We start from the raw sequence: 12926 nt of genomic DNA, 5'->3' as shown, positions 1-12926 counted from the left end.
CCAGGGAGGTGGTGAAGGCGCCATCCCTGGTGGTGTTAAAAAAAGGGGTAGACATGGTGTTTCATAAGATGGTTTAGTGGTTGGGGCTTATAGGGTGGGTGGTTGGACTTGATGATCTTGAAGGTCTTTTCCAACCTTGACAATTCTGTGATTCTATGTAGGTGTTGACTGAAAGCCAAAACTGGTTTTGCTGTGCATTCATTAAGATTATCTTCCAGTCACAGCTCACCAGGCCAAGTGGTGCCTTCATTCATGCTCTTGCCATTACAGTAACGCTAGTGAAATTGCTGTTTACATAAGAATCAAAAGGCTATTTATGCTCTATGTACATTTTAATGATTAAGAAGAAAAAAAATAAGGTTGACCAGTGAGGAAATGCTCTGATCCAACAACTGAAGGGGAATCCATCCTTAGCAAGTAGAAGGAAAAGAAGTCTTCTAAAAAAGTAAATAGCATTAGCATCAACATCAGTGAGAAGCTGCTGACTAGCCAATATATGTGACACAAAGAATAGTTGCTCTGTAGATTGCTGCTGATTGGTAAAAGCTTTTTGAATTGCCTCAATTGTCTGCCCAGCTTGGAGAGCTCTAGTGGAGTCTGGGAGGAACATTTTGCCAGTGATTCATCCAAGGCATTGTTCAGTTGTTGTAACTCAGTGTTGTGCTGGTTCCATCTGGTTCTTCCCAAGGGAACTGGAGTACTGCACTCTGCTTAGGTGTGTGGGTGGGCTGGGATTTGCAGGCATTCTGTTCTGCTGCAGTTCCTACGTACATCTGTGGGTCTGCAGGGATTGTCCTGAAGGAGCAAGTCCGCGTGACTGCTGCACCAAGCAGAACTGCAGAGCATCCTGTGTGCTTGTATACAAGCTTGAAACATTGCTGTTGCAGCTGTAGAGGAGAGAATGAGAATGAAAATATCTAATCCAATTAGAAGGAATTAGTTGTGGGTTTGTTGTGTAAGGCCATTACGAGGCGGGGTGGTTTCAATAGTTCTGCTGAAGACAATGTGCTCTCCTCTGTAGCCCAGGAGCAGCAGGGCAGAAACTCCAGGAGGCTGAAAGATGGGAGAGTCATGTTGGCTTATAGAATTTGATTTTTTAATTTTTTTTTTTTTTTTTCTTCTTGAAAACCTGCATTAGTGACTTATGCAGGTTAGGCATGACCGCTAAGGTGAGACCTTAGGGCAAATGACAGGATTTCCCTGGCGCTGGAGACACCTGCCTGGTGATCCCTGGGCAGCCTCTGCTAACTGCAATTGCTGCTGCCTTCCCTCCCACCCCAGGGTGCCCACATCCTTCTGTTAAAGAAAGGCTTTGAAAAAGGGGAGATTTGTTGAGCCAGTTGTTCTCTGTCAAGTGGACTTCAGAGCTTGACTTAGGGCGCACATGGTTTAAAGGGAAAGGGGGGTTGTCAAGGAGTCCAGAGTCTGTGTCAACGACAATGGGCTGACCTTCACCTGGCTGATTTTCAGAAAAAGTGAAAAATACCTCTGCTCTTTTGATTCAGAGGAAATGTTTCTTCACCCAGTAGTTTGTTAAATGGTTGTGTCAAGCAATCAAGAATGAGGAGAGTTATCAGACCTCTTCTCGTGGATCAGCTGTGCTGGAGGAACAAGGTACAGACACCTCCTTCAGGCTGGGATCTCCATGCTGATGCTTATCCCCAGGGAACTGCTGGTCCCTTGCACCTAGCCATCCTGGCCTGGAAGGAGGAATAGTATTTATGTCTTTAATAAATAAGACAAAAGAGGTCTGCTTGAAGTTCTGTGTGGAGCTGATTTTTTCTGAACTCTCCATTGTCGTGTTAATGGTCTTCATTTTATCAGGAAATGGTACAATTGGGTTTAATTACACTGAGTGACTGTATGTACCAGCTTAGGTGCTTAGCTGAAGAGCCTAAACCTGCTTTGCTATCTTGACAGCTGATAGAAGGTGTCTTCTGCCAAGAGCAGTTGACAGCAGGTTCCTGATGTAGGTGGCCCTACCTTCCTTAGGAGCTTAATGCTTCTGTCAGGGGCTGGGTGGGAGCCTAAGGAAACACCCAAATTAACCATTAGACGTTGGGTGCTGCAAAAATCCACTGCCAGCACCATTCACTTCTTGGGTCAAGCCACTTCCCCCAAAATATTCTCATCTCCTCCCCATGAACAGAACAGTTTACAGCACAAAGTCCACAACATTTACCTTGACCAAGTCCCATTGCAGCAGGATGAGGTGAGTGCCAGGAGGAAAGCTCTTCTTGGCAAGCCCAGCTTGGCATCTCCTCTTCCTCCCCAGCACACGGTGAGCTGGTCGCTCAGTGGCTGGCAAGGCACAGGTGGACAGAGAGAGACTTGAGAAATTGGCTCAAACAATCTGGATCATGTCATGCCACACCAGAAACACCCCATGGCTGAGCCATCCATCCGTCCATCCAAGCATGGGCCTTTAGCAGAGCTGACCTGAATTCTTTTCTAAAATGGCGTGAAACCCAAAGAGGATCTTTGTCAGCAGCAGGATTCCATCAATTGTTTTGTAATCTTATTTTTTTCTAAGAAAACAGAAATTACATCATTTTATTTTTCTTTTCAGAGTGATTCCTGCAGGAAATCTTCCAAATCCAAGCGAGACAAGGAGAAACAGGCTTGCAAGAGCTGCAGTGAGAGCTTCAACTCTATCACGAAGAGGCGGCACCACTGCAAGCAGTGTGGGGCAGTAAGTACCAGTGCACTGAGCCTTTTAGTTTCTTCTACAGAGACTGTTGAAGATAATTTCTTTATTTTTCCAGTGCAGAAACTAATGAAAAGATGTTGTGATTCGTGGCAGGTCGGTGACAGAGCAGATCTTTCCACTTCCTTTATCCCTTGGGAAGAAGGGGAAAAAGGGGAAAAATTCTGGTGCATGGGGCCTAGTCTGTGTTATTTTAAAGGCAAATGCAGCTCCTCAGTGGATAAAAAGAAAGGTGGTGCCTTCTCTGGGGAGGGGGTTGTCCCCTCTGTTTTGTTTGCAGGAACAGAAGAATGGCCTTCTGGCAGCCTTCGCTCAGAGCTCTTTCTGGGATGAACAGCTGAGCATACAATATTAAAGATGATGGGTTCTTCTTTCCCTAAAACAGAGTTGGGAATTGCCTGCACCAAAGTGGTTTCCTCCTGCTTGAAAAGTAAAAAAAAACAACAGCAACTCAGTCCTGGAGATTCAAGGTCAGGTTACTGAAGGCTCTTAGCCACCCTTCCCCAGTGCCATCTGCTGACATCTTAATTCTCAGGGTTTACTCTGAAAATCACAGCCATGACCAAGAGATTGATTTCTACAATGTGGCTTGAAACCTGCCTGCTGTGACTTGAGTTGCAAGGTTCAGTGTTTGTCATGTAACTAATAGAGAGAATGTTATATAAATGCCATTATTCATTTGAAGTGGAAATACATTTTTCATCTGAAGAGAGATCTAAATGTATAGTTAAGATATTTGAAGAAGCCTCAGTCTCAACAACTGAAATAAAATTACTGGAGAGGAGATATTTTTGCACCGGAATTGGGATTTTTCACCTTCTGGCTTTGTTTTTATTAATGATTACTAAATAATTAAATACATTTCTAGAGGTTTAAAATGTTCCACTGCAAAGCTCAGTATTATGAAATAAATTAAATCATGGCTTTCCCCCATGGACAGAGAGACAAAAGGAAATACATTATTAATAATTTATTGTTAAAGAGTTATTGGTTATGCAATGTTTTGTGATGTGGCATAGCATTCAAATTAAAAGAGTTAATTAATCTCAAGGAAAGACTGTCATGTTTCTAAAAATGCTGGCTTGCTTTTGTTTGTGACACTTGGTAGAATGGTGCTTCACTTAGCCCTTCCTGCTCTGAGGCATTTACCTTCATCTAGTAATCAATGCCTTGCAGTGAAGCAAATAATAACCCGGAGGGCATTTGTGGTATATTATTGTACAGTCAATTCAGAATGGCTGTGGAATCCAGCAGACTGCCACTGCCTTGTGCCCCCAGGACAGCTGCTCTCCCTGCAGCAGCAGCAAGTGGTCAAGTCAGATGTTAAGCACGAAAACAGGTTCCAGAGCTGCAGATCTTCACAGGCACTGGTTTCAGGGGACCAGTGTGTCATGGTGTGCTCTTGGCAGCTCAGGAAAGGAAGCAAAAGTTGTTAATTTGCCTTCTGACAAGTAGTTTTTAATGGATAATATATTTGACTGTGTTCTTGATGTGATCTTCTGGTTCCTCAGTCCTGTCAGGCTGAACTGCCTCATTGATGAGGAAGCGTCAACTGCCTTTACTCTGAAAATCAGTCCTTCCTAGGCCACTTGAGGATTGGCATTAAAAAGCACTGATTGCTTTGCCAACCTAAGCCCTTTTTTATTCATAAAGGCTTACAGAAAAAGAAAAGCAAACTTGCAGGATGTTAATCATAAAGCAATTCCCAAAAGGCACACACTTGCTGTAATTAGGTCTATTGGTACACAGCGTGGGATCACAGAAATGTTAATTATTAATGAAAGTAGATAAAGTAAATATTATATTGTTCCCTCTATCTTACATTGATTTTCTGGATTGTACTTTCATAACAGCAGTTTTGCAAGTCACTTCCCTTGAAGAAGGGTCGTGTTTTAATGACAGCTAATAAAGCACCATCCTTATACAGGTGATCTGTGCAAAATGCTCCGAGTTCAAGCCACTGGCAGATAACAGCCGTCACAACCGGGTGTGCAAAGAGTGTTTCCTGCAGTTACCATCCAGCCCGTGCAGCCCTGGGGTGGAAACAGTTGGAGAGCAAAAGAAAAGACTAGCTGCAGAGGTACAGTATTTAGCTAAGTCCCTTTTGCTGCAATGGCTGCCCTTGTGAGTCTCTTTCTTCTCCCCCCCCCCCGCCATGTATTTATTTTAAACAAAGAAAATGGTTTGATTCTCTTTCCCCCCCAGTAACTCAAATGTGCAGGCAGCCTGACTGCTGATTGTGAGTGTTCATGGTAGGATGCTGGTCATGCAGGGATGCTCACAGGTTTTGCAGCTAAACTTCAGCTTTCAAAGTAAGGAAAAAAGAGGGAAAAATTCTGTCTTCTTTCTATTACGGTGCATTTCCAACAAGTGTTGGCAAAACCAGATTTGTTTTTTCAGTGTTATCTCCGTCTGGAAGATACATTTGCCCTCCTTATTTCACATCACATCATGATACCATTGAAACTAGGTTTTTTTCTGAGTTGAGTTCACAAAAGCCTGGCATCCTTCTGAAAGACTGTCAGGATTCACTGGAACTTTCTCAAACCTGCAGACTCTCTTCTCCAAGATCTGACTTCCACAAAATGCACAGTGTAAATAAATTACTGCTTCACAATTGCCACAGATGGCACCAAGCTTTAGACCTTGATGCTGGTACATTCTACCCTTCTTTTGTGCAAGAACAAGAAACATATTGGCAAACTGGTTTGTTTGATCCTTACCCAAAACAACTGAACCTTCTCTTACCAGTGCTTTTTTTAGTCAGCAGACAGAACTGTGAGTACTGTTACATGCTGTGCTTCTCATGGGCCACCCTGAAGAAAAGGTTGTATTTATTTTACCTGTGAAATACAGCCAGAAGTCACTGCATGTGTAAAAGAGGTCGGTCATTCATCTCAGTTTAAAGTGGACCCACAGAGACATCAGATACTTGAAAGAGCCACTGAAACACTGAGAACTTCATTGCAAGCCATCTTCCCCATATGTTGACCAGCACCATCCTGCCTGGAGCACTGCATGGAAAAGTGGGGAAGAGTTGCAGCCTATACTGAAAAACTTCTTACCCTGAAAAACACCTGTCTGGAAGACACCACCATCAGGTTGCCTTCCAGCCTTGCTGTGCTCCTCATCAGAACCAAACTACTTGGAAAAGAGCTGGGCTGAGCAAGGAGCACAAACCTGCCAGTGCACATCCAGAGCTCCTATAATAAATGAGTCCTCAAATAGTCCTTTTAGACTGTGCTCTGCTTCCCAGCATATCATATTTCTCGCCAGGCTAAAATTACACCAGCATGATGTGCCAGGTGTGCATCTGAACTCTGCTGTTCAGGTGCTTTGTCTGCTTTGTACCCAAATGGTTCCAGAATCTCAGGAACAAAGCTACAGATGCACTCCCTGCACTGCCACGTCTGCAGAGCACAGAGAAGGAGCTGGAACTAGAGCTTGGTACCATCAGCACTTGAGATCTGCACTACAGGTATGCCCATGGGAGCTGAGCATTTTATCTGCATCACTGTGTTCTGGGATAACCCTCCAGCAGTGCTTCAGCAGAGCTGTTTCCCAGTGAGGTGAAGACCTACACACACCCAGCCCAGAGCTCAGCTCATCTACAAGCCAAAAACCAAACCAGTGAAATGTGACCTGTGGCTTTTCTTCAGAAAGCAGATTTACAATTGTAAAAACTCAAGGAAAAGAGTAATTTTTCCTTTACATGCTCAGGCTTCTGGCCCTCTGCTAAATCTTCAAAGGATCAGGTAAAATGCAAGAAAGAAAGGGTATGAAAAAAGTAAAATGAGAGCCAGTCTCTTTCTTTCCCTCCTATTTACAATAAACTTTCTTAACAAGCTTATTAGCAGCTGAGAAGATTGCCACTTTACAAATGTTATTAGCAGATGCCAGAAGTCCCCAGGAGACTTCTGTGCAAAGTCTCATGTCACCAGAATTTGTTTTTTCTTTGCTTTCTATCAGAAAACAAGAATTTATTTCAATCTTTTCTTGCCCTAGCCCTCTCTGATTTGGCTCACATTTCTAGCTCCATGCACAAGTATGTCTGGTTTTTCTGCATTAATTTGAAATCCTCTCTGAGCCTACTTTGCTAAGCAAGAAAATATCTGCATCATCTTAAATACCATTCTCAGTTTCCTTGGTGGAGGTGGAATTTAACTTCCTGTCTGCTGGGAATGTTATTTCAGCATCTGACAGTGCTATTTCTTGATGGTTAATAATGATTAAACTTCTGTTCAGAATGGGCTCCCCAGCATTGTCCCTGCAGTATTATTTGACTCTTACTATTTTACTTAAATCAAGTATATTTTTTTATTTTATTTGGAGTATTTTGCCCATGTAAACATCAGTGGAAACATCTTTTTCTTTTTTCTTTTTTCTTTTTTCTTTTTTTTTTTCCATCCAGAAGCAAAGCATCTTTGCAGCTGAAAACAGCCTCTTCAGCAGCTACCTCCAGTTCCTTGAAAAAGGGAGGACTTGGTACAAAATGTGGGTGACCATCCCCAAGACAGAACCTCTTGTTCTGTATCTGCAAGGAGGCAGCCAGGTAAAATGACATTCATGAGGGTTAACAGCAAAAAAAAAACCAAAAAACAAAAAGCCTAAGTTTAAATATGTCAAGCTGAGAAACAGGTCAAAGGTTTTGGCTTGGTTCTAACAACAAAAATGAGCTTGGTATTCTGAATGTAGCACAAAGCCTCAGAAATTTCATATTTACTTGTTATGTGTAGCTAGTGCTGATACGGGTGTGAGCAAATGTTTAAGCTCAGCTTTCCCATTTTTTAACAAAAAAAGAACAAAACAAGGATAATTTGATTCTGTTTTGGTTGGTTTGGAGGTTCTAAACAGGTATATTCAGAGGTCTTATTACCCTGTCGTTAGGGAAAGCCCTTTCCTGTAAAATTCATAGGACTGCAAAGCAGTCTGAAAATGGCAGTTGCTGGTTCAAGCTTCTCCTTTTTTATAAACCTAGTTCTGGGTTGAGAGGATGGAGGAATTGTGGAAATGTAGGTGTTCTTCAGCCTGAAAAATGGACTGGTTTTGGTAAAGCTCCTTGTCACAGAATCATTAAGGTTGGAAAAGACCTCTAAGATCATCAAGTCCAAGCATTAACCCAACACCACTGTGCTCACTAAACCATCTCCTGAAGTGTCACATCCACATGGTTTTTAAACAACTCTATGGAAGTGTCCAATGTTGTAGCATCATTTGATTTTATCTTTACTTGAAATAATTACAGTGGTAAGCATTGGTGGTTTTTTTGAAGTGTGCTGTTGAAACTAACTAGCATTTGTCATAGAATCACAGGGTTTGGGAGGGACCTCTGAAGATCATCAAGTCCAACCCCTTTGCTGCAGCAGGATCCCCAGAGCAGATCACACAGGAATGTGTCCAGATGGGTCTGGAAAGTCTCCAGAGAAGGAGACTCCACAGCCTCTCTGGGCAGCCTGTCCCAGGGCTCTGTCACCCTCACAGGAAAGAAGTTTCTCCTCAGGTTGAGGTGGAACTTCCTGTGTTGTCACTTCCCAAAGTCCTTGTGATCTCTAGGTGTGATCAGCTTTTGTTGTGTGTGATTGAAGTCAAGTGATAGAAATATCTATATCTGAAAAAGAACACCCAAAACAAAAATTCCAGTCATGCTTCCTTCATGCTGAAGATAAAGAATGACAATGCTGAAATAAGATCCCTCATGTCCAGTTTTGTACTTGCCACTTCACACATTTTTATACAGTGTTGCTTTATCTCCTGGGTGGGATGGAAGAAGAAATTAGTCCAAGTTCAGCCTGCCATTACTCTGCTCTCATTTTAGTGATGTGAAGGGTTTACTTTTTACTAGCCTGTTTGTATGGCTGTGTCTAGGAACAGGCTGGGAACTAAACATTACCTGTGGTTGCATAAAGCTCTTCCAAGGAAAACTGACCCCACAGCAAGTATTCAACAAGGAGTTCATGCTGTCCTCAGAAGGGTGTTGGTTTTGCTGCTTGCCAGCAGGAGCACCCCTGGCTTTAAGTAAGTGTGTGTAATGCTTTAAGCATCATGCTCGAGGGGCTGAAAGCTTGAATTTGGAGCTCCAGGCACAGCTCACTTGGCTTCCTCTAGGATTCAGACCTCCCTGGAGGAAGCTCTCAATCCCTGCTGCCTGCCTTCTCTCCTCATCAATGGGGAAGCTCTTAAATGGTGTGACCTAGAAGGATAGTTTCTCCTGCTGCCCAGCTGGTTGCCTCAGGGCAGCACAAGCAGTAACCCAGGTGACATAAAGCAGCTGTATTTAGTGCACAGCAGAATAATGCCTAGTCCTCCAGGTCCTCTCCTGAACATGGTGCCAAGCCAGGTTTGGAAGCTGGAGGAGCTTCAGATGTTACTGTGCTTCTTTGCTCCATGTCCTGCTAAATTTGGTCTTAAGCCTCATGATACTATTAGTAAGATCCTATATTGTAGGGAAAAAGGGTGCCTTTGACTCTGATTATTGATTTTGTGACAGTCACATGTAGTGATGAGTGTCCTCAACTGTTTCAGGTGTGAGATAAAGCTCCCAGTAAAGCAACAAGAAAGCATCCAGGACAAGGCTAATCTGTCTTACATTCAATAATGAAGCCTGGATTTTACCATCAGGAATTGCCAGTTGCAGACTGTAACTATAAACAGCAAAAATAAGTCCCTTCTTCAAGGGCCTGCTGCTCCCACTCCCATTTTTTTCAGTTTGCATCCAACTTGTTAGTTCTGGTTTATGTGATACACACTACATTTCTGAGAAAAATCTCTTCCAGAGCTGTTTTCCTGGTGGCTGAGTGTCTGGGATCAGTCAGGAAACACTCATGTTATTTTTCCAGGCATTGTTTTGTTTTTTACAACCACCTTGATGCATCCCAGAAACCTCTCTAGGCCTGCAAAGAAGTATTTCAGTGCCTTAAAAAGAGGTGCCTTTTGGGAATGATACTGCCAGCAGTGGTATTAAACGTCTTGAAACACAGACCAAGAATGACCATAGGAGCTTGAAAACTGGGAGATTATTTTTAAAAGAAAGAATAGCTGCCTCTTGGGAAGCAGGAGCAAACCAAGCTGAATCTGGAGCTTCTGATCCAGTAAAAGCCCTGACAGCTTTCATCCTCTGCACCCCCAGCCCTCACACTGAAGGAAGAAATGCCAGTGCAAATAGAAGTACAACTCCTAGGCTTTAAAATAGCAAGAAAACTGCTCTTTTGCTTTAGATCCTTGTTCCAGGAGAATGAACTAATCCCCTGAGTGTTCATGGTTTAAGGCCTGCATAAGACTTTATGCATGAGGATAAAAGTCACAGCTTATTTAGGTGTGGAAATTGTACCAAATTGATCTGTCCTCAAACTGAGACAGAACTTGTTCAGCTGGATGTTGTGTTTATCTGAGTGGAATTACAAGAGCTTGTTTATAAGCAAAGACCACCTCAAGCTTAAGGATGAATGGTTTTACAGAATTAGTCCATCTTTCCAAAGGCTCCACATTGAGCTTCTGCACCTATTGGCTTTGTAAAATGCACAACTACCTCCAGAGCTCTGACTTGGCCTTACATCTGATTGAGAAACACAGAACTAAGGAGTCCTAGCTAGGGAAGTCATGAGTTTTGGAGAAACACAGAGAGTAAATCTAGTGTAGTGAGAGCCAGTGTGTATCATAATTACCAGGGTTGATCCAAAATAAAATTTTACTTCATAAATTTTGAAGAAAAATATTTTATTCATCATGTAAATGTGATTTACTCATGATGAGTTAGAAGTTGAGCTTGAGGTTTTAGAGAAGTATTTTTTGTGACTTGTCTGCTGACCTGCACAAAACTCTGCCTGTCCTTTGTCATGGTCCTGCAGAACTTTGCATCTTGGTGTGCCATCACATCACTGGAGACTCTCAACAATTTGTGCAGGGTTGGGATTAGATTGTAAGTGGGTAGAAAGTGGAATCTGGGTGGAAAACCAGAGATTTTCTAAGCCTACTCAAAAGTAGTTGGGGAAAATTATAGTGGTCCATCCATGAGTGACTGTGGAGAGGTGCACAAAATAGAACTGCCTGTGTGGTGGGAGATCTTCAACCTTGGGTGCTGTGATGGCTGTAGTAAAGCAATAAATAAATGCTGCTGTAATTAGCTAGACAAATAAGATGTTAGTATTCTCCTGCTTTACAGTCAGATGAGTGCACAGTGCTTGTGATGACTGACAGTGTTACACATCCAGCAGACTTTTGTGTATCACTCACTGTCTCAGGAAAACTATTGAAATTAACCCCAAAACAAATCTCTTCTCTGGTTTGGTTTGGTGAAATACTGATATTGTGCAACCCAAGTATGTTGCATACAGAAATATTAAAAAACACACCACAATTCAACCAGCCAAATCCAGTAGGCTCTTAAAAACAGAATATTACATGTATCTGCCTGTTGGGCCTGTAAATTGTACTAAGGTGCTGGGTGTAGGTCCCAGATTCCTTGTGGGTGCAGAACAACCCCTGAGTTTGTTGCACTCTAGGTGGGGGGAAGGGCTCTGTGGCAGTGGGAATCCTGAGATGCTCACAGTGCCGCAGAGAGAGCGGTTTGGGTGTGTGGGGTGACTGGAGACTGAGACCTTCATCATTCTCTGTCATTGGGGCAGCTACTGAGGGAATTTAAATCAGAGGGAGTTTAAATCTCTCCCTTTTGAATCAGGCAGGTACAGAGAAAGTAGCAGAGGCATCACATTAAGAAAAGGGAGGAAGCAAGACTGAAGGTGGTCTGCTTCACCTGCCTGTGCCTGCACGTGCTGGGTAGGTTGAACGTGTACCATGGAAATGTCAGGTGTTCTTGCACTGCACTTCTTGGCTCCAGATGATACCATTTCTATGTCCTGGTTTGAGTAGTCAAACTGTGACACTCCCATTTTTCATCTGCCAAGTCTTAGTGTCTCTTTTTCTAGAAGCAGACCAATGAAGCAGGCATGGTTTAGCTGGCAAATACTCTTGTGCATTTGGGGTTCATCAGTGCCATGTTTGCTTGCTTTAGCACTGCCACCTGGGCAGGCCTTGAGCTGCTCTGCACACACCAGAGCAAACCTGGGCTCGGCAGGACCTCCTTGTAGGTGTGATGTGGCTGTGGTGTCAGGGTCAGGAAACTGGTTGCTGCTTTTAACACAATGTCTTGCACTCAAAGGGGAATTGAATTCTGTTTGAACCAAAATTACTGTAAATGTCCTTGAATAGGGCTTGGTCTTCAAGTAGATGGACTCCAGCATTGTTGCATAACAGTAAGCAGATTAATAAATCAGGAAGCTTCTGTTACAGAATTGTCAGGGTTGGAAAGGACCTCTAGAGATCATCCAGTCTGACTCCCCCACTAATGCAGGATCCCCTGGAGCACATTACTCAGGGCTGCATCGGGGGGGGGCTTGAACATCTCCAGAGAAGGAGACTCTGCAACCTCCCTGGGCAGCCTGTCCCAGGGCTCTGTCACCCCCACTCTTAAGAAGTTTTTCCTCATATTTAAATGGCACTTCCCATGTTCCAGCTCATGCCCGTTGACCCTCGTCCTGTCACTGGGAACTACTGAACAGAGTCTGGCTCCATCCTCCTGCACCCACCCTGAGATATATCGATAAGGTCTCTCTCAGCCTTCTCTTCTCCAGGCTGACCAGTCCCAGCTCTCCCAGCCTTTCCTCATTAAGAGAGATGCTCCAGTCCCCCAGTCATCTTTGTTGACCTCCCTGGACCCCCTCCCGCTGTCTCCCTTGAACTGGGGAGCCCAGAACTGGACACAATACTCCAGATGTGGCCTCACCAGGGCAGAGTAGAGGGCGACAATGACCTCTCTCCACCTAACGGCCACACTCTTCCTTACGCACCCCAGGATTCCATTGGCCTGCTTGGCCACAAGGACACACTGCTGGCTCATGGATCATTTACTGTCTACCTGGACTCCCAGATCCTTCTCCCCAGAACTGCTCTCCAGCAGTTCCACCCCTAACCTGTATTGGTGCATAGGGTTCTTCCTCCCCAGGTGCAGGACCCTACACTTGCCCTTGTTGAACCTCATTAGGTTCCTCTCTGCCCAACTCTTCAGCCTGTCCAGGTCACATTGGATGGCAGCACAGCCCTCTGGGCAGTGCTAAAGCAAGCAAACATGGCACTGATGAACCCCAAATGCACCACAATACTGGTGGCCTTACAACATGTGTGTGTTATGTGAAATTCCACGGCAGTCCCCAGAGACACCGCTGGC

The 12926-nt window shown here is 43.9% G+C and overlaps 1 protein-coding gene across 5 annotated transcripts in view; it reads left to right on the top strand.

Annotated features, from left to right (window-relative positions):
- FGD3 (FYVE, RhoGEF and PH domain containing 3) overlaps positions 1–12926 on the top strand; it is a 112909-nt gene that overhangs the window by 98130 nt on the left and 1853 nt on the right. For 3 of the 5 annotated variants that reach the window (XM_051627702.1, XM_051627706.1, XM_051627705.1), the window contains exons 16-18: positions 2570–2692; positions 4635–4787; positions 7119–7259. In XM_051627702.1, coding sequence (XP_051483662.1) covers positions 2570–2692; positions 4635–4787; positions 7119–7259 — 417 coding nt within the window. The remainder of the gene's footprint in view (positions 1–2569; positions 2693–4634; positions 4788–7118; positions 7260–12926) is intronic. The other 2 variants (XM_051627704.1, XM_051627703.1) reach the window with 2 other exon arrangements.

The sequence above is a fragment of the Apus apus genome, chromosome 9 (assembly GCF_020740795.1).
Source record: "Apus apus isolate bApuApu2 chromosome 9, bApuApu2.pri.cur, whole genome shotgun sequence".
Lineage (NCBI taxonomy): Eukaryota > Metazoa > Chordata > Aves > Apodiformes > Apodidae > Apus > Apus apus.
This window is presented reverse-complemented; position numbering and strand designations above follow the sequence as displayed.